The 24,182-nt window shown below is 36.8% G+C and overlaps 1 protein-coding gene across 1 annotated transcript in view; it reads left to right on the top strand.

The window, feature by feature from the left end:
* Positions 1-24,182, top strand: part of LOC121383904 — a 180,777-nt gene that overhangs the window by 6,292 nt on the left and 150,303 nt on the right. The window contains exons 2-4 of the mRNA XM_041514002.1: positions 8,945-9,031; positions 13,345-13,685; positions 14,558-14,723. Of these exons, the coding sequence (XP_041369936.1) occupies positions 8,980-9,031; positions 13,345-13,685; positions 14,558-14,723 (559 nt within the window). The 5' untranslated portion in view covers positions 8,945-8,979. The remainder of the gene's footprint in view (positions 1-8,944; positions 9,032-13,344; positions 13,686-14,557; positions 14,724-24,182) is intronic.

Raw genomic sequence — 24,182 nt, 5'->3', positions numbered from 1 at the left:
TTCTTCGCTCATTCCCGGCGATATTTACTTAAGTGAAAGATATATTATGTTATGTTTGCTTATTAATTTTTAACATTTGCAGCATTGCCATATTTCCGATCTCACAAAGAAATGCAGTAATTGCATATTGTATGCCAGGCTTTGTTCAAAATAAATTATACAAAGGAAGTGGTTTATAGTGTGATCGTTTGTAATTATTTCCCCGATCATATCGTAAAGAAAACCGAAAATGTCCGAAGTCTGTGTCGTGGCGTATTCGTGTTTAAAGTTTGCCTCATTGCATATTTATTTATTTTATACCAGCAATTAATTGCGGTGTGTGTGTGTGTGTGTGTGTGTGAAACAAAAACAGAATTTGTTTACTACTGAAACGGAAAAAAACGGAATTTGTAACATGAAACGGAAAAGGGAAAAATCTGAAACTGAAAATCAGTGCCTCTATATACTGAAGCGTTATTTTTAGAAGACAATGCATATTGAATCAAAATAACTTAAAATAATGTTTTGCTTATCATGATGACTCAGCAGTTTCTGATAGCTGATGTCGATTTTAAAAAACATTTTAATAATACATAACTATTCAAATATAGACATGTAAATCTATTTTCATGTAAATCAGTTGAATGATTTTAGCATATCGTCGGCGAAATGACAAAACCTCGTAACTACACTTTTCAAAATTTTACAGGTGAGCAAAAAAATTGACTTTTGTTAGTCGTTGTTATGCAAACATATTAACAGTTAATAGTGATAACTACTTAATAGTGGGTGTCAGGTCTACAAATGTACTTACGACATTTTACACCTGAAATGTCGTTGAAAATGTCAGTTACGACATTCTGATCTAGAATTTAACACAGGTTGAAGGAATGAGGCAAGTTCTATACATAGATTAAATACACATACAATCAGGTGTAATTAACTGGTTTTATTTACATGTAATCCATATAATGTGTGAACATAATGCAATGCTGAGCATCATGTCCACACTCTAGCTTCCCGCTTTGTAGATACGACGTTTTGTCATTTTGTTTCTTGGACCAGTTATAATACGACTATTTGTCATGTGACAGTCAACCACTTTCTAATAGGCCGATAGTTACAATCTTTTGACAAAAGCAGAATATGAACATTCTAACTCTGGAAATTCCAAAAAGTGATTTCTCGCCAAAAGCGTAGTTACAACCTTTTGTCATTTCGTTGACGATATGACTGGTTCAGTTTTATACAAAATAATAGTAATAATAAATTATTAAGTATAATACAGAGAATTTGTACTTTTTAAGTTTGTTATATTTGTAAATACATTTTTTAAAAGTACCATAACTTCTCACATCATGACACAAACTTCAATTTTTTGGTAACCAAGTAACATTAAATTCCAAATATAATTATACTTTTTCATCAATTCACCAATGAATATTACTGTTAAAAATGGTAAAGAATTAATTATTTGTAAAAGATACTAAACTGTAAAGTAGATGAGATTAGTATATTTAATACAGGGAACATTTGCATAGCATCGCGATCCACTCTTCAAGTTTCAGATATAGCTATACAATGCTAAAACATTAAATAGTAGTTGCTAATCAATTCTTAAATTGATAGCACTGCCACTAATAAAAAATTTAAAAACAAAATGTTCTCTGTAATAATAAAAAAAAAAAAAAAAATTCTAATTAATATTACAGTTGAGAATACTTCCACATCAGCTAAGGACTAACAGATGATCCCACAATGACACGTTCTGATCTAAGAGGTACACTTAATATTATATTAAGACAGTGTATGTTACTCTTACAGTTACCGTATCTAAGATATGCACCTCTACATTCAGTCTATTTATAAATAAGAAAAAAGATAATGTCTCACGATTTAATTCTATTAATGCTGGTAATCATGGTTTTTTTTAATGAAGAACTCTGCTGAACATTAAGTTTCTGCCTAAAATTGGCATATATGTGAGGTGGCACTATTGGTAGCCTTTTGAACAGGTGAAAATAACTACATACAGAAAAAAACATTTGAAGGTGTCTTTCATCTGATGTAATGAATATTTCTATTTACAAATATACTCTTCAAAAGAAGAAACGCAAAACCACATTGTCGTAACATTTGGAGAATTGATTTAATTATTGAATGGTGAGTCCGATAATTACCAAATGTTGCAGGATTGTTCACAATTCACTCTAGTCCATTGTAAGTAAGTGATAGGACACACCACCAAGGTCAAGGTCATCTGGAGTCAATACCGGGTGTGGCCTCCGCGTGTGTTGACAACTGCCTGGCACCGCCTGCCCATTGAAGCAACCAGAGTACGGATGACGTCCCGGGGGATGGTGGCCCACTCGGCCTGCAAGGCTGCCGCCAGCTCGGGCAGGGTCTGGGGCTGTGGTTGTCGCTGTCGGAGGCGTCGGTCCAACTCGTCCCATAGATGCTCAATTGGGTTCAAATCCGGTGATATCGATGGCCAAGGAAGGACATTAATGTTGTTGTTCTGTAGGAAAGCCGTTGTGAGACGTGCTGTGTGAGGCCTGGCGTTGTCATGTTGGAACACTGCGTTGGCGTTGGCCATAACTGGAACGATGTGTGGCCGGAGGATCTGGTCAATGTAGCCCTGTGCATTCAGGTTGCCCTGCACGTGGACGTGGTCAGGTCAGTTCTGCCAGTGTGTGAGATGGCTGCCCACACCATGACACTACCCCCGCCGAATCTGTGCACTTCCTGCACGCAGTTTGCCGCATAACGTTCACCACGACGCCTATACACGCGACATCTTCCATCATGACGTCGGAGCAGAAATCGGGACTCGTCACTGAACCACACCTGTCTCCATCGCAGTTGAGGCCATTGTCGATGAATCTGGCACCACTGCAGTCGGAGTCGACGGTGTTGTGGTGTTAAGATGACACCTCGAACTGGACGTCTGGCACGAATTCCTACCTCACGTAGGCGGTTCCGTACGGTCTGGTCGGATATCCTGCGCAAACCTGGTATTGCTGCGGCTGTGGAGGTGGCAGTAGTCAATCGTTCCCGAAGGTGGCGTACCCGGATGTAGCGGTCCTGCCCGGGGGTAGTGACCCGTGGTCGACCGGATCTAGGGAGGTCACGTGTTGATCCATGTTGCTGGTAACGGTCCCACAGTCTGGAGATGGTGCTTGGGGACACATGGAATGCCCTGGCAACGGCCGTTCTGGATTCGCCTGCGTCTAGTCGGCCGATGGCATTGTTTCTCTGCGGTTCACTGAGACGTGGCATGTCCTGGATTGTCAACTGTCGGCCAGATACAGAGGCCAGGCAAGCGAACACCCTGCACTTTTATACTGTCGGTGTTCATGTTGCACGTGCAGACAACGCACGTGCAGTGGTGACATGGTTTGCACGTGGCTGCGTTTTTGCGAATATTCACATTTTGGAACTTTATTGTACAGTAGCTGCGTTTTATCGAATGTAACCGTGGGAATGTGTTTGGGACATGCAATGACCTTATATTCACAAAGCATGAACCGGTAGGAAACATAAAATCGGAGTTATAACCCATTTGTACCCTTTTGCGTTTCTTTTTTTGAAGAGTATATTATGTCAAACTAATTAAAATATTTGAAAGAAAAGATAAATAGTCATGGTCATAATGGGTATTTTTCTTTATTCCAGGAAATTTGTAGTCACTGTGCGTCTATGGAGAAACCTGAAATGGAAACGGAGTGGGAGAGCTAGTACACTATGGTTATGAGACAACTTTCAGTAGATTCAATTATACTTCAAGCTTGATGCTGTTATGTTTTCTGTTTCCAACTGACAGAACCTGGAACAGAAATGAAGTGTGTGACAATAATTCATCGACAAATTTAGAATAATACTCTTTCATGGATGCTAAATTTGATAGATCTAGCCATAAAATTTTATTATAATTTAAAGTGGTATATAGTTATATTCATAATAATTCATTGTTTGAATTTGTCGTTATACAGCATTTATTGAACAAAAATTATCATAGCTGCATTTAGTAAATTATTTAGCACACGTGTGACTGCTGTCTCATCCCTTCAGTGTTTCAGCTGCTAAACTATGTTTTGGGGATATTTTTCCTAGATAGAAATTTACCATTCTGATATTTTGTGAGTGTTTGAAAATTCCTTTTAAAGGTGAAATGTGGCTACTTTGTTTCTAATAATGACATTGAAGGTGTAAAGTATGTAAATATTTACGTAAGAAATTGATTAAACACATTGGCCAAGCATTGGCATTCATCGTGTGATACGTGTTTACTGGTTTGAGTTAAAAGACCGGTACAGATGATAAGTTCTATTGCATCTTTTATTGAAATCTTCAAGTATTCAATATTATAAGTCTAGGTAAATATATATCTTCTTTTTTTTAAAATATTTTGAAACAAGAAGCTTATTTTTTATGTAACATGCAGCTGCATGTGCATCCGCTTTCCATCTGTGATCTAAACCTTTATGTTTTCCTTTGTATTATTGGTCTGGATGTACATTATTGTATAAGCGTAAATAAATGTGAACTGAAATTGTTATTCTGATGCAACATTTGCATAAATTATTATGTCATTAAATTACGTATTCCAAGATTTCTGTGTTTTTTGTAATTTTGGAGCGGTTTCGAACCTACCCCAAGAATACATATGTTATCAGAAATAATAATAACCCTTTGTATTTTCACTTAAAATTTTCAGAGATGCAACATTAATAACTGCTTGTAACATCTATAAGCTTACAACGGAAATTTCTCTGGACGTAAACAACAATTAAGATCGTCATGTTGGCCATGTTTGGTCATAGAAGTACAAGGCTACTATGACCTTATTTTGCTTCATTTGGATAATATAGTGATGTTTTTTCAATAAGAGCAACAGTTTTAATGAAACTATGACCATGAAGAAAAAAACTTTTAAAAGTTTTTTTGGTCTGCAGTACCTAGTTATATTTGCAGTGAAAGGCAGCCAGCCTGTCAGAAATTCAGAAGATGCTTTGAATGTGCACCAACTTTCATATTATCCTGGATACCAGCATGGACTGCTGGTAAGCCTTGGTATATATTTGTTCAGGGTTGAAAATTAACATGAAAACCATGGTTGACAGCAGAGCCAGTTGGAAGAAAAATCTTACTGGCCCTTCTCAAATTTAACTAGCCCACAAATTTAACTGCACAGCCAAAATCAAAACTAGAATATTCTTTGTTGAATAATAACCATGTATATAGTCCATTTGTGTCAAAAGGAAACTGATGAATTGACATGTAACTTCATAACAAATAAAGTTAAAATTCATATTAGAAACATATTATTACGTTTTAAACCCATACCAACCCAAATCACATTTAAAGAGAATAAAAAATAGTCCAGTATAAATGACAGTTACTTTAAAAGTTACCATTAAATGATACAGATTAAATATCATTTTTAATACAGGAATAAAAAAAAAAAATGCTAGAGCAGCCAAGGTATGCAGTTTCACTTGCATTGTCTCTGAAGTAATCTATAATGCAATACAAAGAGACTAAAGGTAGAACTGCGTGTGTTTTAGTATATTAACGTGATCTCGTATTACGGTTTTTATTGTTCAGATTACATTGGATTTATCCTATGCAGTTTTTGTTGCCAGATTTGTAGTTCGCACCAGCACCTAAAATCAATGGTCACCCAACGGACTACCTTTATGAAATTTATAGTCGCCCATAGCCAATAAAGGTCGCTACGGGCAACCGGGCGACTGCCAATTTTCAACCCTGTTTGTTGAGGTAGTAGATGGTATCTTGTGCAAGGTAAGAACATATCATTAGTAATGTAAATGTCTTTAAAAATCCGTATAAAATGCCTATAATCATGATAATCGGTCCAAATTTTCCTATAAAACTCCTATATTTGACCTCAAAATTCCTATAAAACTGGACTATATTTTGGTATTTAAATTCCTATATTTCCTATATTTTAATATGTACAAGTGGCTGGGAGGCCTGTACTCAAATACATCTCTCTGCTGATGTCTCTTTGACATGACCCAAGCATAACTAAAGTGAAACAAAATAAATTAAAAAAATCATATTTATAAATGAATCCAAATGGTGTACCGAACACTTTTCCCATGTAGGCCTAGAGTCTTAATTAAATTTTACAAAAAACAAATAATTTTCTGCATGACTATTATTAAAACCACTTCTACTTTTATCAAGCATTAATGATATATCATGATATCAAACATCATATATAAGTGGTTTGCGTGCAAATTTAGTAGGTATTGTTCATATGTCGTCTAATAATGGGTAGGGGTGGGAGCCCAGTAGTAAAGTGCTCGCTCGGTTGGTCTGGGATCAATTCCAAAAGGTGGAACCATTGGGCTATTTCTCGTTCCAGCCAGTGCACCACAACTGGTATATCAACAGCCTTGGTATGTACTACCCTGTCTGTGGGATGGTGCATATAAAAGATCCCTTGCTGCTAATCAAAAAGTAACCCATGAAGTGGCGACAGCAGGTTTCCTCTCTCAATATGTGTAGTCCGTAACCATATGTTTGATGCCATATAACCATAAATAAAATGTGTTGAATGAGTCGTTAAATAAAACATTTAGCAAGGGGGTGGAATATAGCTCAATCTGTTGACTGCTCGCTTGAGGTTCTTTTGTTTTTGTTAAACAATACCACTAAGCATCCACTATTGGCAATCAAATTAAAATTAGCTCTACTGGTCAACCAGTAGATCCAACAGCATTTTTGCATGGACTCCCATGTCCAGGTGACGTTTCATCTATAAATAACAATTTAAATATTGACCAATTACACTTCGCCTTTTATAGCGTTATTCGGGAGCATACAAATTCTAAAAATATCGGACGAGACTATTTATGCAATAGGCGAACTTGCTGGTCTATTTCAACATTGAAAAAACGGGGGGAAAAGTGCAGTAATAATCTCTGGATTGTGTACTAGTATAAATTTTATAAACAGATTTTATGGCTATACCATCACGGTTTTTTTGTGTCTTGAAACAAATTTTATATAAAATTTTATATTGACATTAGTTTCCGGCATACTTCGTAATTCACCCGAATCATTTTGTATACCCTCGGCATAATCCCGGATGTTTTCAAATTCTTTTCAAATCACTGGCCTGATTTTGCAAGTAAGGTTTTGATTGGTCGAATGAAAGGCCAACTGGACATGAGCTCCAGCGGGGTGCTGTTAAATTCACAGGTATAGTAATTGACAAGTGGAGCTAATTTTAATTAGTTTGCGGCTATTGGATGTCAAACATTTGGTAATTGTGACTCATTAGTCCTCACCTTATCATTCATTCATTCTTAGTCATAAGTTGAATGTATCCACCAAGGAGGTTTGATCCTGCGACGGAAGCACCTCAGGTGAGCGCTCAACCGACAGGTAAATCCTGCCCCCCCCCCCCCCCCCCCCCCAGCTAAACAGACACAGGGGTGCACAGATCAGTTGTCCGCGTGCCCGGGACAACCAAAATATGTTGCGGGCAACCGTTCTGTGAAAATCATAAAACAAATAAACTGAAAAACAAAACTTCACAACTCTCGGACAGTCTCGGGTAATTCAAAAGTATCGGCACTGACAACTTGACTGACAGACGATATACATATTCACCCTAATGCTGCCATCCGCTCAGTGTCCACCATGCATGATTTTGGCAGGAGGCTGACATGCATATCATATGCCATATGCCTGATATTTCATCCCCAAACTATGAATTCTCGCTATTAAATATTTCCTATTCACCCTAAAAACCTTGTTGATACATCCCAATACTGACGACTTGTTCTTACCGAGTGAATTTTTTAGACACCATCTGGCAAGCTTTATTCTAATAATGAAATATTTCTTAAATGTCATTATTAACTTTACTTCAAAACGAGTAATGCATTTTGTAAAACATGTTTTTTTTATGTTTTAAGTTCTTATTATTTTATGAATTAAATTGTATTTTTTTAAAATGGTTTAGTAATATCGTCAATGTAAAATATGTATTTGGTGGCGAAATAATCCGGAGAGGGACAAACTAGGGGTCGATTTGACATGAGACAAAATGATTGGTATCACTGAAAATGCGGATCAGGCCTGCTACTCGTGATCGTCAGTGTACACTGTTTTACAGAGTATTCCAGGGATTTCTCACTCAAAGGAGCCGTTCAACAATTAAGCAATTCCTGCAGCGTTTTGCATCATTGGAATTGTACATGTTATTGAATGATTGGGGTTGTTTGTTAAGAATTATGTATCCTTTTAAAAAACAATATCTTGTAATATGATTCATGTTTAATTTGTTCGATCTCCTACACAGAGGTTAAGCAGTCGTTAAAAATTTCCACTGAATAATGTTGGCTAAAGTACGTCACAATCTTTGGGAATGGATGATGCAGCCGTTGAAACGAGTATTACATAATTTTAGAGTTTGTTCGCGCCCTTTTTTGGAGGGAGTCAAGTGTATGTGCGCGCATGTTTTCACCAGAATTACCTGATGTGATAGGGAGGGGATATATAAGCCCGATTTGTGTGTCAGGTAATTAATTGTTGAACTACCCCTTCCCAAATTGATAAGTAATGATAATAATAAAAACGTTTTGAATTTCAGTTTCATTTTAATGACAGTTCAAAATTATATCCATAAAACTTTTATGAAATAGGTGGGCAACCATGAGATGATGTTGGGCAACCATGAGATGATGTTGGGCAACCAAACTTCAGCTACTGGTTGCCCAACGGGTAACCACAATTTCACATTTGTGCCCCTGAGACACCTGGATGGTATTGTTGCAATAATTTATTATGCATCGATCGCACTCAACTAATATTGTATTAATTATTGTTTCCAACTTTCTTATTTCACTTTTCTTTTTAGCAATGATTAATAAATCAATGTGCTCTAGTGGTGTCGTTAAACAAAACAAACTTCTTTTCTTTTCAGGTTAATACACATGCAGCAGATTTCTTTTCCTTAAGATGGACGAAACCATTTTGTTTTTTCTGTGCATCTATTGGTGGTCTGTTTATGGTAATAATACAGCTGTATTACTAGCAAATCCATGATGTGCATGTGTAGTTAAATTAGCATATATTAAATATCATAAATGCCCTAGCAAGCCTGGATCTACATAAAACACATCACACTTCAGTTTCTGTAACAATTTATTTCAGATTCCTAACAAGCCTGGATCTACACAAAACAACATGCTTCCTAAAGAAAACATTTAAATATAAATGTAATGTATATATATATATAAACTACAATATATACAAATATACTAGGCAGCAGGGGTGGGGAAAAGCCCTTTTCTCCCGGTCTGGGACCGATTCTCGATCTCTGAGACCGAAATTATTTTTTTAAAACGTGTGTTTGCCGGTCCCACTTTTGTCATTCTTGTTGGTCCGAAGCACCTGTCCATTTCTATTATTGGAACAAATTCTTATCCGTCAAGTGGACTGGCCTTCCCAGACATCGGTATCTCATGCAGGATTTAAAATAATAAATAAATAGTAGTCAATATGTCTAGTGGCAAGACGTCTGTGATTTTGAAGTCTACCTAAGTATATATCGTCAGTCACTTACATTAGTGTCAATCCACAGCCACTAGGCTAGACATTAATTTTGTCAAAGTTGCTGAGCCGGTCAAGAGATTAAACAGACGTTAACAATAACACCATTCTTGGTGAGAGAGCCATCAACGTATTACACTCCAATTAAAACAAAGGACCCAGAGTTTGCAACTGGTTACAATCAACACCTGTCAACACCTATGTACGGAGCTTTGTCGGGTCGACTCGTCGAGTGTCCCAGTCCGAAGCAAGAGACTTTTGTGCAATACAAACTGCTTGAAATAGCATAAAATATACTGAAATAATCTATAAATGTATTTATTGTTGACTGTTCAATGTAGTCTATCCAATAATTATAAAGGATTTTAAAATTAACAAAAGGTTTCCACTTTTTTGTTAACAAGTGGGAGTAAGCAGAACAGCTACATGTACTGTTATCGCAAGAGCCAATAGAGGTCAAATTTCGTCCAATCAGTGATGACGTTATTAATCTCTTTGTCTAAACGTGCTAGCTCAGGCTGTCAAACGCTTCAACGGTGCGATCTTTTATTAATTTTCAGGACACAGTGCTGAATACTCGTACTTTTTATACGTATATGGGATTTAAATTCATAACTTTTATTCCTTTTTTATAATATTTATTCCATTATGTAAAATATATACAATTTGTGGGTGTTTTTTTTTTTTTTTTTTTTTTCACTGATGTTATGTTTTTTTTATTCCTTTCTTTTTCCCCCCTCTCCCCCCCCTCCGTTAATGATGACATCAAGCGGGACCGATTGACAATTTTATTTTTCCCCACCCCTGCTAGGCAGGTGTTCTTAAACAACTCTGTTTCACAGTATCTAATGATGTGGACAGTGATGATTACATCTTATCACAGGGGTATTTAAAAACATTTCTTTTTAAGTATATTAAGACTTGTAGACCTTTTGAGATCAGTGGGCAAGCTGTTCCATAAAGCATTTCCAGAATTTACTAAAGACTTTTCTTGAAGTGTTCCATTTTTGGTTTTGGTGCTAAAAGATTTCCCTATTTGACTTTGTGGAGTTTGATTGTGTTTTACTGAAAATATTTTCTGGATATGGAGTACCATTAAGAGATTTGTAAACAATACCTTTTAGGTATTCAACCTGTTTGTCCATTGTTAGCCATTTTAAATGTTCAGACAGGATTTGAAGGGCTATCTACATGTAAGTAATGCATACAGCTCTTTTTAATTATGTTGAGATTTCGATCTTGGAACAGCAATCCCTGTCGGTGGTCCCGTTGGGCTATTTCTTGTTGCAGCCAATGCACCACCACTGGTACACCAAAGGCCGTGGTATGTGCTATCCTGTCTAACAGATGGTGCATATAAAAGATCCCTTAATTTCTGCTAATGGAAAAATTTTGCTTGTTTTCTCTCTTAAAACTATATGTTGAAATACCAAATGTTTGATTAATAAACCAATATACTCTAGCAACCTTTTTCCTTGGAACGCTTTCCCCATTTTGTTAGGCGGTATTCAAGTACATGCTGAATATAAGCATTAAAATAAAGTAATCTTGCATTAAGTGGCAGATACTGTTTAATTCTTAACAGTAACATAATGTTTGAGTAACTGTAAGCCATGCAGGCTCACACTGGAACACATTTTTGTTTAGAGGTATATATAGAGAAAATGTCCTTGAAAGTTATTAAAATGTGGTTAATTTAACAACTGTTATATTAGCCAAAGACTAAATGTTTTAGCTACTTTGTATAAAAATTAGCAGTTGACTGTTTTGGCAATGTACATGATGAGCTAGTAAGGACTGTAACAATTTGTGCTTTCCAGAAAAGAAAATGGCCAGCATTCACTCCTTGTAGCTTTTACTATGTTTTAATATTTTTAATTCCTGTTTGTTTGATGTTTTCAATGATGCTAAATAATTGATCATGTTAATGATGTAGCACTTTTTAAAACAATGTGTCTTGGTTTTTCATTGGTGTTTTATTTGTTAATGATACATGTGTGTATATACATATATATACTACTCAAAAGAATTTAAGGGTCGACAATTTATAACCAAATAAGTTTCAGAGTGTATTAGATTGATGTTGTAAACTACACCAAATTTTTTATTTATTGTTCCATATTTACAAAAAAAAACAAATAAACGTCACTGTATACAAGAAAGTCACATGACATGCTGTCAAAAGTTGAAGGTTGTCAAACATGGATTTTACACATTAGAACATTCGTTTAATAGTGTGTGAATCCACCCCTGGCACGAATACACTCGACACATCGTTGCCTCATGCTGTTGATCAGACGTCTGAAGAACTCTTGGGGAATGGCCTGCCACTCTGCCAAAAGAAGTTGACCCAGATCATGAAGGTTGGCCGGAGGGGCATGATTATCCCGAACTCTCCTGCCTAATTCGTCCCAGGCGTGCTCTATTGGGGCCAAGTCGGGCGAATATGCTGGCCAATCCATCCTGGCGATACCTTGTTGTCTGAGAAAGTCCGTTACCACCCTGGCGCGGTGGGGTCAGGCATTGTCATCCTGCAGAACTGCCCCGCCGCCAATCTGCTTAAGGCCTGGAGAACCAACGGCCGGATAATCTCATTCAGATAGCGGATTCCATTCAGATTGCCATCCACCACATAGAGGGGGGGTCCTGTGGTGGATAGAGATGCTGCCCCACACCATGGCGCTTCCACCACCGAACCGGTGAAGTTGTCTAACGTTAACGTCAGCGAAACGCTCCCCAGGACGTCTGTAGACACGAACCCGACCGTCGTTGAACTGGAGACTAAACCTGGACTCATCAGTGAACATCACTTGACCCCACTGAACACGTTGCCACCGCAGATGAAGCGTGCACCAGTGACGTCTGGCCGTTCTGTGACGTGGTAGGAGTGGTGGTCGAACAGCCTGGCGACGGCAGCGTAGATTATTGGCTCTCGGACGATTGCGTATGGTTTTATCAGACACTCGAGTTCCAGTCGCAGTCCGCAGATTGTCACGTAATCGGCGTGCAGTGGTTGTGTGTTGATGTAGAGCCATATTGGTGATGTAGCGGTCCTCTATTTGTAGTGCTTCGGGGTCTTCCCGAACGTGGACGATTTCGAACAGAATTCGTTGCTTGGTACCGTTGCCACAGTCGGCCAGCGACACTCTGACTGACACCAAGTCTCAGAGCACCATTTCTTTGCGTATTGCCATCCTGAAGCCAAGCAATAGCCCTTCCTCGATCTTCGATAGTCAGGTGAAGTCGTACCATTGTCGAATTTGGAGTGTGCACCATACACGAACACAAGCTCCAATTATACGGAAATTCAGCATTGGGAACATGGAATACACGTGCAAATGAAGTGCTTTGTGAAAAAGCAAGTTATGGGCACTTAGCAGACCTTTTGCTTTCGCCCTAATTTACGTGCAAATGTAAGCATGTTTTCGCCATTAGAACTAGTCGACAGTGTCAATGACAGTGGATTTTAGTTCATTTATGGGTTGCTTAGACCCACTTTCGTCAAAATGGAACAATACCATGCGTGACATTATGGTCTAGCTAATATAATTGACATTCAGAAAATAATGTCGAAAATATCATCTGACCCTTAAATTCTTTTGAGTAGTATATATTGTGTCTTTTCAAAACAAAAAGTATTTTATGTTTTCATTGGTGTTTTGTTTTATTTTGGGGTTGGTAAGGGCAAGGTAGATGACCCAGTGCTAGTTATGTTTTCACTTATAATTGGTGGAAAGATCCATTAATGTTTTAGTTTTTTTTACTTTTCAGATCCTTCTCTGTGTCTAACAATGGGTAACTGTAAAGTTACCCCACGATTCTATACTTATTCGTCACACGACAATATACTCACTGATCTGGGTGCGGGAATTGATGCTAAGTCATTCTGGTGTAGTGATGGGGCTTTACGGAACTCATGGATGGACTTGTATCCCCACCTTGTCGTTAATTTTGGTGCCACTAAGAAAACTATTGTAGGACTAGCATTGAAGGGACCATCAGCTGCCCACAAGAAGTATGGATTCCCATCTTTCCAAGTTTATCAATATATTGATGGTATTGACTTTTATGATGCTATCAGAGAAACTCATTACGAGAGTAGAATCATTAAGGTAAATGTTTTATTTATTGCATGACTAATATTATTGTGTGTGTATATTTGTGTGCATAGTGAAGACTGCATTCAATGAGAGTGCTCACCTAGCACCATTTCAGGAGGGTGATCTTCAGCTCGCCTTGATTTGATCATAGTGAAGACTGCATTCAATGAGAGTGCTCACCTAGCACCATTTCAGGAGGGTGATCTTCATCTCGCCTTGATTTGATCATAGTGAAGACTGCATTCAATGAGAGTGCTCACCTAGCACCATTTCAGAAGAGTGATCTTCAGCTCACCTTGATTTGATCATATTGAAGACTGCATTCAATGAGTGCTCACCAAGCTCCATTTCACGAGGGTGATCTTCAGCTCGTCTTGATTTGATCATAGTGAAGACTGCATTCAATGAGAGTGCTCACCTAGCACCATTTCAGGAGGGTGATCTTCAGCTCACCTTGATTTGATCATAGTGAAGACTGCATTCAATGAGTGCTCACCTAGCACCATTTCAGTAGAGTGATCTTCAGCTCACCTTGATTTGATCATAGTGAAGACTGCATTCAATGAGAGTGCTCACCTAGCACCATTTCAGGAGAGTGATCTTCAGCTCGCCTTGATTTGATCATAGTGAAGCTAGACTGCATTCAATGAGAGTGCTCACCTAGCATCATTTCAGGAGAGTGATTTTGCTCGTGGTGAGGAATGAGTGATAAGCAATTCATTTAACTGCCACAAGGTCACCCTTTGCATGAGCATGTATCTGTTGGATCAATTACAGTAGATTGTTGGTAATGTTCACTTCAGTCAAGTGTCTTTTAAGTATACATATATGGAAAATAACTTGTGATGGCAATTTGTATTAAGGCCAGTTCATTTATTTTTCAGACATTTACTGGGCTGACAGCTGAAGACATTGTGAAGGGTGAAGTAAAAAAGCATGAGTTTCCATATCCAGTCGATGTTAAGAAATTGAAGATTTACTTTAAACTAAGACTTGGGCAGAGACGTATTTGCACGAAAATTGAGTTCTATCAGGATCCAGAGAATTGTGGTAAATATATGTTTTTTGGGTTATGTACTAAGATCCACATGGAAATCGAGTTCTATCAGGCACCAGAGAATTGTGGTAAATATATGTTTTTTGGGTTATGTACTTCAAGATCCACATAGAAATCGAGTTCTATCAAGCACCAGAGAATTGTGGTAAATATATGTTTTTGGGGTTACATAGTATGTACTAAGATCCACTTGGAAATCGAGTTCTATCAGGCACCAGAGAACTGGTAAATATATGTTTTTGGGAATACATAGTATGTACTAAGATCCACATAGAAATCGAGTTCTATCAAGCACCAGAGAATTGTGGTAAATATATGTTTTTGGAGTTACATAGTATGTACTAAGATCCACATGGAAATCGAGTTCTATCAAGCACCAGAGAATTGTGGTAAATATATGTTTTTGGGAATACATAGTATGTACTATGATCCACTTGGAAATCGAGTTCTATCAGGCACCAGAGAACTTCGGTAAATATATGTTTTTTGGTTATGTACTTCAAAATCCACATGAAAATGGAGTTCTATCAGGCACCAGAGAATTGTGGTAAATATATGTTTTTGGGCTTACATCATACGTACTAAGATCCACATGAAAATAGAGTTCTATCAGGCACCAGAGAATTGTGGTAAATATATGTTTTGGGGATTACATAGTATGTACTAAGATCCACATCGAAGTCGAGTTCTGTGAGGCACCAGAGAATTGTGGTAAATATATGTTTTGGGGGTTACATAGTATGTACTAAGATCCACATGGAAATCGAGTTCTGTCAGGCACCATGCAGAGAATTGTGGTAAATATATGTTTTTTGGGTTATGTACTTCAAGATCCACATAGAAATCGAGTTCTATCAAGCACCAGAGAATTGTGGTAAATATATGTTTTTGGGAATACATAGTATGTACTATGATCCACTTGGAAATCGAGTTGTATCAGGCACCAGAGAACTGTGGTAAATATATGTTTTTGGGAATACATAGTATGTACTATGATCCACTTGGAAATCGAGTTGTATCAGGCACCAGAGAACTGTGGTAAATATATGTTTTTTGGTTATGTACTTCAAAATCCACATGAAAATGGAGTTCTATCAGGCACCAGAGAATTGTGGTAAATATATGTTTTTGGGCTTACATCATATGTACTAAGATCCACATGAAAATAGAGTTCTATCAGGCACCAGAGAATTGTGGTAAATATATGTTTTGGGGATTACATAGTATGTACTAAGATCCACATCGAAGTCGAGTTCTGTGAGGCACCAGAGAATTGTGGTAAATATATGTTTTGGGGGTTACATAGTATGTACTAAGATCCACATGAAAATTGAGTTCTATCAGGCACCAGAAAATTGTGGTAAATATATGTTTTGGGGGTTACATAGTATGTACTAAGATCCACATGGAAATCGAGTTCTGTCAGGCACCATGCAGAGAATTGTGGTAAATATATGTTTTTGGGTTATGTACTTCAAGATCCTCATGAAAATTAAGTTATATCAGACACATACCAGAGAATCCAAGGTTTCTTAATTCTTAATTGGCCATTTTTGGGGTCGAAGAAGGGATTACATAAAAAATTATTAAAGGTTAATTAGGACCTTTCAGCTGCTTTGTACTCTGGTAAGTGGCTATTTCCATTGTTGTCATTAAGAATAAAAATAAATGGAGAAAATCAAATTATAGAATTACCAAATTAGTGATTTTGTTCCTCCATGGGTTAAGAAAGCTTCCCACCAAATTTACTTGGAAATGGCCTAGTATTATTTGTCTCCTAAGATAAATTATTTTAATAATAAACACTACCATTTTCGTTGTATGATGGATGACAATGGAAACACGAATCCACTATCACAAATGTTTACAAATTTATAAAAGTCTATGCACTGAAGCCCCAAACTACATTGTATCTTTCAGACTTATTAACCTTTAGACTACTGGATTAATTTTGAACAAAAACCACGTTGAGTGGGTACAAGTTTATAATTTTTACTCACATATATTCACTTAAATGTTTCATAAATACATGAAATAAAGTTCATATATGAATCGGTAAGTATTATTTTCGTGTCTTTTTTTGTAATTTTTATTATTTTAGATCGGCTAATGGTGATTAAAATTAGGCAAAAAATCGAAAAAGTTGCGTTTACTTACGGGCATTTGTGGCCAGCTGTCCAGTATTTATGTGCATTATTCCCGATAACAGTGGTTTTCTGACCAGAATTTTTTTTAAAACCTGAACTACGATTCATATTGCAATATTTGGTAATTTTCGTTGTTGGTAAAACGATCAAATTTATTATCAAATTAGCTGTTACAATCAGCTATCGATCCCTGAAAATTACCGCGACGTGCCGGCATTGTTGTCAAGCGAAAATACTTGCCGAAAACCACTTTTTGAACTCAAAATTTCAAGGTATTTTCAATTGAAAAAATCAAAACGAAAACCACCATTTTGAAAAAAAATCTTTTCTCTTTAATTATATTTCTGTTTCCGGTGAGTGTCGTGTGCAAAACGGCGGGAAATATGAATTGGGGAATGCAATGTATACAGTGTACAGTATATCGACTGACGTGATGTCGGGCGAGATATCTCGCCTGCAGTAGTCAGAAGGTTAATTAATATATGTTGGAAAAAAAATCCCTATAACCTTAAAATTGTAGGGGATGGAAATCTATTTATTCCAAAACCTAAAATGTCTCTATTTAAACATGCATGCTTTCAGTTACTCTGGACCAGTACTTTGGAATGAATCACATAAAGCTATTGGATCATCGCCAAATACTGCTGTTTTTAATTATAGACTCAAGAAATATTTCTTTATGTTTAATGCCATGTATGTATTTTCCGTTTGTTCATAAATGTATGTATTGTAATTATGTTATTGTTTATACATGAGGGCCTCAGGGAATATTAGCTTTTTCTAACTGTTATCCTCATTAAAAAAGAATTTATTATTATTATTATTATTATTATTATTATTACTATTACTAATGGAAAAATGTATGACTGTCAAAATTACCATATGTTTGACTTCCAGTAGCCGATGATTAATAAATCAATGTGCTCTAGTGGTGTTGTTAAACAAAACAAAGTTTACCTGTTAAGTCGTATATTTTAATCTGCAAAAAGCATTCAGTTGGTAGATAAATTTGTCTTTTTAGGATTCTGCAGGAATTGTCACTGTCTAGGATGGGTGTGGAACTCAACTTTAGAGGAAAATAGAATGTAATGTGTAAACTGAATCGGTCAGAATCTTTTGACCTATTAGTCACGGGTCACTGGCTAGGATGGGGGTGGAACTCAACTTCAGAGAAAAATAGAATGTATTGTGTAAACTGAATCGGTCCGAATCTTTTGACCTATTAGTCGCGGGTATATAACTTGTATCACATTCCATAGTATGAAAAAAGGTTTTCTTTGTGGGAAGGTATAGTAAAATTAATTTAATATATTTATAGTCTGTTTTACAGGGAACACCTTTTTTCATACTATGGAATTTACAAGTCATTTATTTCTGAGCCGATTGTTTTCTAAGATGCATACAAAATTAGCTCTTTTTTCTTTCTTTTTTTACAAAAAAACCCTACATTTTTGTAGGATGGGACGGACAAGGCTATAGATACTTACTTGTTTGTACTTTATTGTTTTAATGTTTTCGAACTGTAAAGAAAAATCTCACAAATGAACGAGATGCAAACGACAACAAATTGGATCTCGATGATTGCACGATCCGTGCATGAAAAAACAAACTGACCGGAGTTGAAAGCATAACGCAATTTGGGACATTGACGATATGCACCCCAAGGTCGTTTCGGTGTGGATGGCATAGGCTGTTGTCATTTGTTTTGTGTCGCAGAAAAATTGTTGGTACGGCATCTTTTTTTAAAAGCCATAACACATGGTATTCCCATATCTCGCTTAAGCCGAGAAGCCTGTAGTAAAACGCTTAATTGATGGTCAGTCGGTCTGGGATTGATCCCCGTCGGTGGGCCCATTTTGCTACTCCTCATTCCAGCCAGTGCACCATGACTGGTATATTATAGGCCGTGGTATGTGCTATTCTGTCTGTGAGATGGTGCATATAAAAGATCCCTTGCTACTAATGGACAAATGTAGCTGTCTTCTCTCTGACTATATGTCAAAATTACCAAATGTTTGACATTCAATAGCCGATGATTAATAAATCAATGTGCTCTAGTGGTGTCGTTAAACAAAACAAACTTTAAACAAACTTTTTATTTTAGTCTTTCAATAAAAGAATCTCACACTTTAGTGTGCCATATATTAAGGTTAACCTTTTTATAAAGTAATGTTCAAAGATGTCAAATATTAGATGATCACCAGTGTTCTCGCTGTGTGAAAATTAAAGGAGGGCGGCCGGTCGGCACCACACCCTTCAAAAAAACCCCAATAAACTTAGAGCAAAAAAAATAAATAAAAAAGGGGGGGGGGGAGGGGGGGGGGGGGAGTAGTTTGGTTATCATATTGTGTGTTGGTAGACTTTGAGAAAAGACATACTCCTTATTTTGCCTACAAAAAAGTGCAAAGGGGTTTATAAAAAAACTCGTCTTAACTGAACCGAAGATGATATCGGTCTGACATTCACGGGCAGTTCCGGTTTTGCTGGACCAATCAAAGTTTTAATATTATTTTTAATAAAGATTTCAAGATATACGAAAAACAATAAAGATGTTTGTAAAGTATCTCCTAATGTCAGATACATTTTTGTTATTTCCATCTTCATCGAATGAATCGATCGCTGTGATAAAATATCGCCAGCTGATAAAAAGTAGTTTCGTTTTTGTAAAGGCGGTGTATATATTATTTGGCACTCAAGATAAATGATTTTAATGATAAACACTACCACTTCCGTTGTTTTTATAAGCGTTCATATCCCCTCAAAATCAAAAGTTTACAATATTTTATAAAGATCTGCTTAATAAACAGAATAACAGAAAGTAAAAATCATCAGTTTCAACCAATTATATCTGCAACAGAGGACAAAATATCAAACAATAGTTAGTGGAAACAAAAGACAGAATGACCGTTCTGATCACGTGACAAATTTGGCGCCAAATAAGAGGGTTTTTTTTCAATCGGAGATTGCCGAATCCGTAAAAAATAAAATGTTTTCATTGCTTACATAAAATATAACTTTTATTGTGTCTATCAAACATACAAATGGATACAGATATTGGACAAAATAGAGACTGTTAAAAATACTGTTAAATTACGTTACGGTAACTGTCGTAAATGTTTCGTCAATTGCTTTTTCGTACACAACGCGGCTTGTTTCCTTTGATGTTCAGTGTGCAGACTGATCGTTGTTTTTTGTGTGGAAAAAAAGTGCATTTGGAAATAGCGGAGATAGGTGCTGGAAAATAAAGAGAGGCGATCAAAAATAAAGGAGGGCACTCAAAAATAAAGGAGGGCGGGGAACGTGAAAGGAGGGCGGCAAAATGGAATAGCGGGGCGGGGCGCCCCGCTTAAATGGAGCAGCGAGAACACTGGATTACATTAGAGATAGAATATTAACCTGTAGAGTGCTGCAGACGTGTATACATGTTCTAAGTCAAGTATTATGACGTCACATGCAACCGTCGTCATAGTGTCGCTATGGTTTGACTGTTTTAATTTTTTTACATATGAAAAACTTTAATGGATAATAGGTGCATAAAATCCTCAAAGATATAGACAACTGACAGCTGAGAATGGGTGTTTATTGCAAATTTAAAAAAAATAAAAATAAATAAAGATGCGTTTGTTTTTAATCTATGATGTTGCAGTTTTTATTCCTCAGTGTAGGCCTACCCACATGCTACAACGAACTGTATTATACATTGCTATAATTACCAGAATTACAAGAACAGTGTAGTTTCACTTCGAAATATTACTAAAAATATGGAAAACATTTTACTATAACGACCTGACTACGTCTGGTACCCAAAAGGCCATTCGTGCCATTTTCGACAGCTGATCACGTGATGTCATTGTTTCCCTTTTCCCAATCGATTTAAAAAAAATGATTTGTTGATGTTATATTAGATGTTATAAAGCAGTTGATATTTATAACAAAAATGGATCATTTGACAGCACAAGTACCACTTCCTTTTATCACAAAAGATATCAGTAGCGCTAACGTATCAACGAATATCAGTGTTGTGTTGTTTTGTTTTGGGGGGTTTGGGTTTTTTCTTCTTTCCTTCTTTTTAAATTTTTGTTTGTTTTTGTTTGGATGTACATTAAATCACTAAGTTATTATTGTTGTACTTCATAAAAAATCACTAAGTTATTATTGTTGTACTTCATAAAAAATCACTAAACTTTATGGTACGGTAATGCAGTGTAATGTTGCATGCAATTTACAGGCCTATATAGCTATTCACAAAGATGAATTGCCTAAACAAAAATAAATAATAATAAGAATTGTTTTTGTTGCACTAATAAAGGTGAACTGCATTTACCCTCGGTACTGTTTCTCTCCCCAACACCCATCAAATCACTCGTACATTAAACGAAACTACTGGTAGGTTATGTATTCTCACAAGTTCGGGAAGGCCGATAGGACCGCAGAGGGGATTGCTTTGAACTTCCTCAATTTTAGGAACCAATCACAAAATCCGAACATAGCATGTCACACATATAATTATGGAGCGGCAAGGGGCTGCATTTGCATTAGTCCAGTAGATATGGTTATGCTTGTATGCAGGCATTTTAACAAGGAGGGGAGCGGGGGGTTCTTACTCAGACGTGTGCAGTTTTATGGGGTCATGCTCCTTGAATACGGAGGGGTTCCACCCTGAAACCCTAACTTGCACGCGCGCCTGAACCGATACAAAGTTTCGTTATTATATTTTGATAAAGATTTAAAGAGATTTGAGAAAAGAATAAAGATTTTTGGAAATAATCCTCTAACGTGGGATAAAATTTTCTGTTCGTTTTATTTTTATATTCTTCAAATGAATCCATCACATTGACGTCGCTAACTGTATCGTACTTTTGAGTAATAGGCCTACATTGTTCGAGATAATACATTTTTGGTAGAAGAATACAACTTTTTGTTTTGATTCAACCATTTTCGTTAACACATATCATCTGGGATCTTCGGCAACACATTCAATGCAATATTTACTGTGCGAGTTTAAACAGACGATCTTATTTTTCCAAAAGGTGTGCATATGGTTCGTACTTTTTTCTTCACATTATTATTATTTATTTTAAAACAATTGTTCTGATAACGTCTTTGTAAGTTAAAAGTAGTTATTACAGTAGATGTAAATTAAGTGAAAACATTAATTAAAATGCGCAACTTGCTATTTTTGAAGTAATGTCCGTGCTCATTATGTAAAGTCATGTGTCGAACAGCACGTGGGTGTTTGCACACGGTTAATAGTTCTGCTCAGCGACCATTAAATTGCTAGCTCGAGTCACCTCCAGCCCTCCGCTTATTGATATGTAGGGGAACTACATACCAATATCAATACGGTGAGGGCTGGAGGTGACTCGAGCTATTAGATTACGTGTCGATCCGGTCAAAAATGTACATTTACCGACCAGCGATATTACTTTATTATTTACGATTGGCTAATGGGGTCATTCGTCGTTCAACACATTTTACCAGGCACAGTCTCCACCGTGCCTGTTTACGTAACGCTCTGAAGGAGATGGGGAATCGTGGGATGCGTTTCTATACCGCTTTTGACTGAAACATATTACAAAATATTACAACATATTACAAAAATATAACTTGAAAAGGGTTGCATAATAAAAAAAAATGTATCAGGTTACTAAGTTTTGATATCTGTGTAACAGGCTAGCTGAAGGTCACCTGTTACACTGTTATCTAATCCTCGCCAAATAACCATGTTATCAAAACGTAAAAACCTGATACTCTATATTTTATTGCGAGTGAGAGAGCGGGGTATTAAAAGTGCAATATTTTGCATTACTTGTTGTTGACACTATTAGAGCACATTGATATGTTAATCATCGGCTATTGGATGTCAAACATTTGGTAATTTTGACATATAGTGTTAGAGGAAACCCGCTATGTTTTTTCATTAGTAGCAAGGGATCTTTTATATGCACCATCTCACAGACAGGATAGCACATACCACTGCCTTTGATATACCAGTCGTGGTGCACTGGCTGGAACGACAAATAGATCAATGGACCCACTGATGGGGATTGATCCCAAACTGACGGCCATCAAGCTAACACTTTACCACTGGGCATCGTCCTGCCCCTCAAAGTTCAACAAAGGACCATTTAACATTAACGTAATGCAGACATTTGTTTTTACCCTAATTTTTAACGGCCCTTGTCCCATCCCATAATGCATATACCACAATATAAGGGCAACCCATTGGAAATGTATTACAATAATTGGGTTCAATTTACAAAATGTATTATTATACAGAGCTCAGGTGTTTGGTGTTGTATCTGATGAGTTTGATCTACATAATACACTTCTTGGTACAAACAAGCCTAATAGGCACTATAAAAAACAAAACAAATTTCTTTCGCAGTGACCTGCACCTAAAGATCTTAGTGAAGCCTGTCCATCCTCGTGTTACAGGTTTTACATGAACATGTCAAATGGATTGCAGTAAAATCACGTAGAAACCTTCTACAAAATTATGTACGGTGACCTTGATATTTGACTCTGTGGCCTTAAAAGTCGTTCTAAAACTACTCTTTACATGAGGATTTTGTGGTGTTTGTTCTCAATGATTTTAACAGCAATACATAGAAATCTAATGTACATGTTTTACTGATAATGACTTAAAATCATTTAGCAAGTCATAGTGGTATCTGTTGAATGGTTTGTAAAAAAAACTACTTTGAATTTTTAGTTTTTATGTAACTGACCTTTGACCTAATGACCCAAACCCAATATGTGGCTATCTAGCACTACGGTCATGCAGCAGACAATTGGGGTCAGTTTGTTACATGGGGGTGGGGGTGGGGTGTACAACTATGTATGTATGTATGTGTATAATTTTGTAAAATTTAAGTTGAAAAAAAAGGTTTAATTGGGGGTGTGATTCTGTGCCCTCCACCCCAGCTGGTTTGTTAAATAGTTTGGTAGTGACACGATGAGCAAAATATGACCTTGCCCTTTGACCGGGTGACCTCCAAAAGCTATTTCTATAGACATTATCTGTCCTCAAACAAGGGCACTCCCCCCCCCCCCCCCCACGCCAGTGGTCTGGTCCGAACATCCCAACAGCCAATGGGATGGCCTAAATTCTTCTACTGCATACTGCTCTCTAGTTCCGGTCACATGACAAAATGGCGTCTTTGTTGACTGGCTTTGTGTTTGGGTGAAATGTTTTTCACCTTAATTTTCGTTAGATTTCGTTAGCTTTCGTATGTCTTTCGAGTATTTCGCTTGACTTGCCAAGTGTTAATTACATGAAATGTTGTTATATCGCCGGTTGTT

The sequence above is a fragment of the Gigantopelta aegis genome, chromosome 10, assembly GCF_016097555.1.
Source record: "Gigantopelta aegis isolate Gae_Host chromosome 10, Gae_host_genome, whole genome shotgun sequence".
NCBI lineage: Eukaryota > Metazoa > Mollusca > Gastropoda > Neomphalida > Peltospiridae > Gigantopelta > Gigantopelta aegis.
Note: the sequence above shows the minus strand (reverse complement) of the source record. Positions and strands in the feature narration are given on the sequence as shown.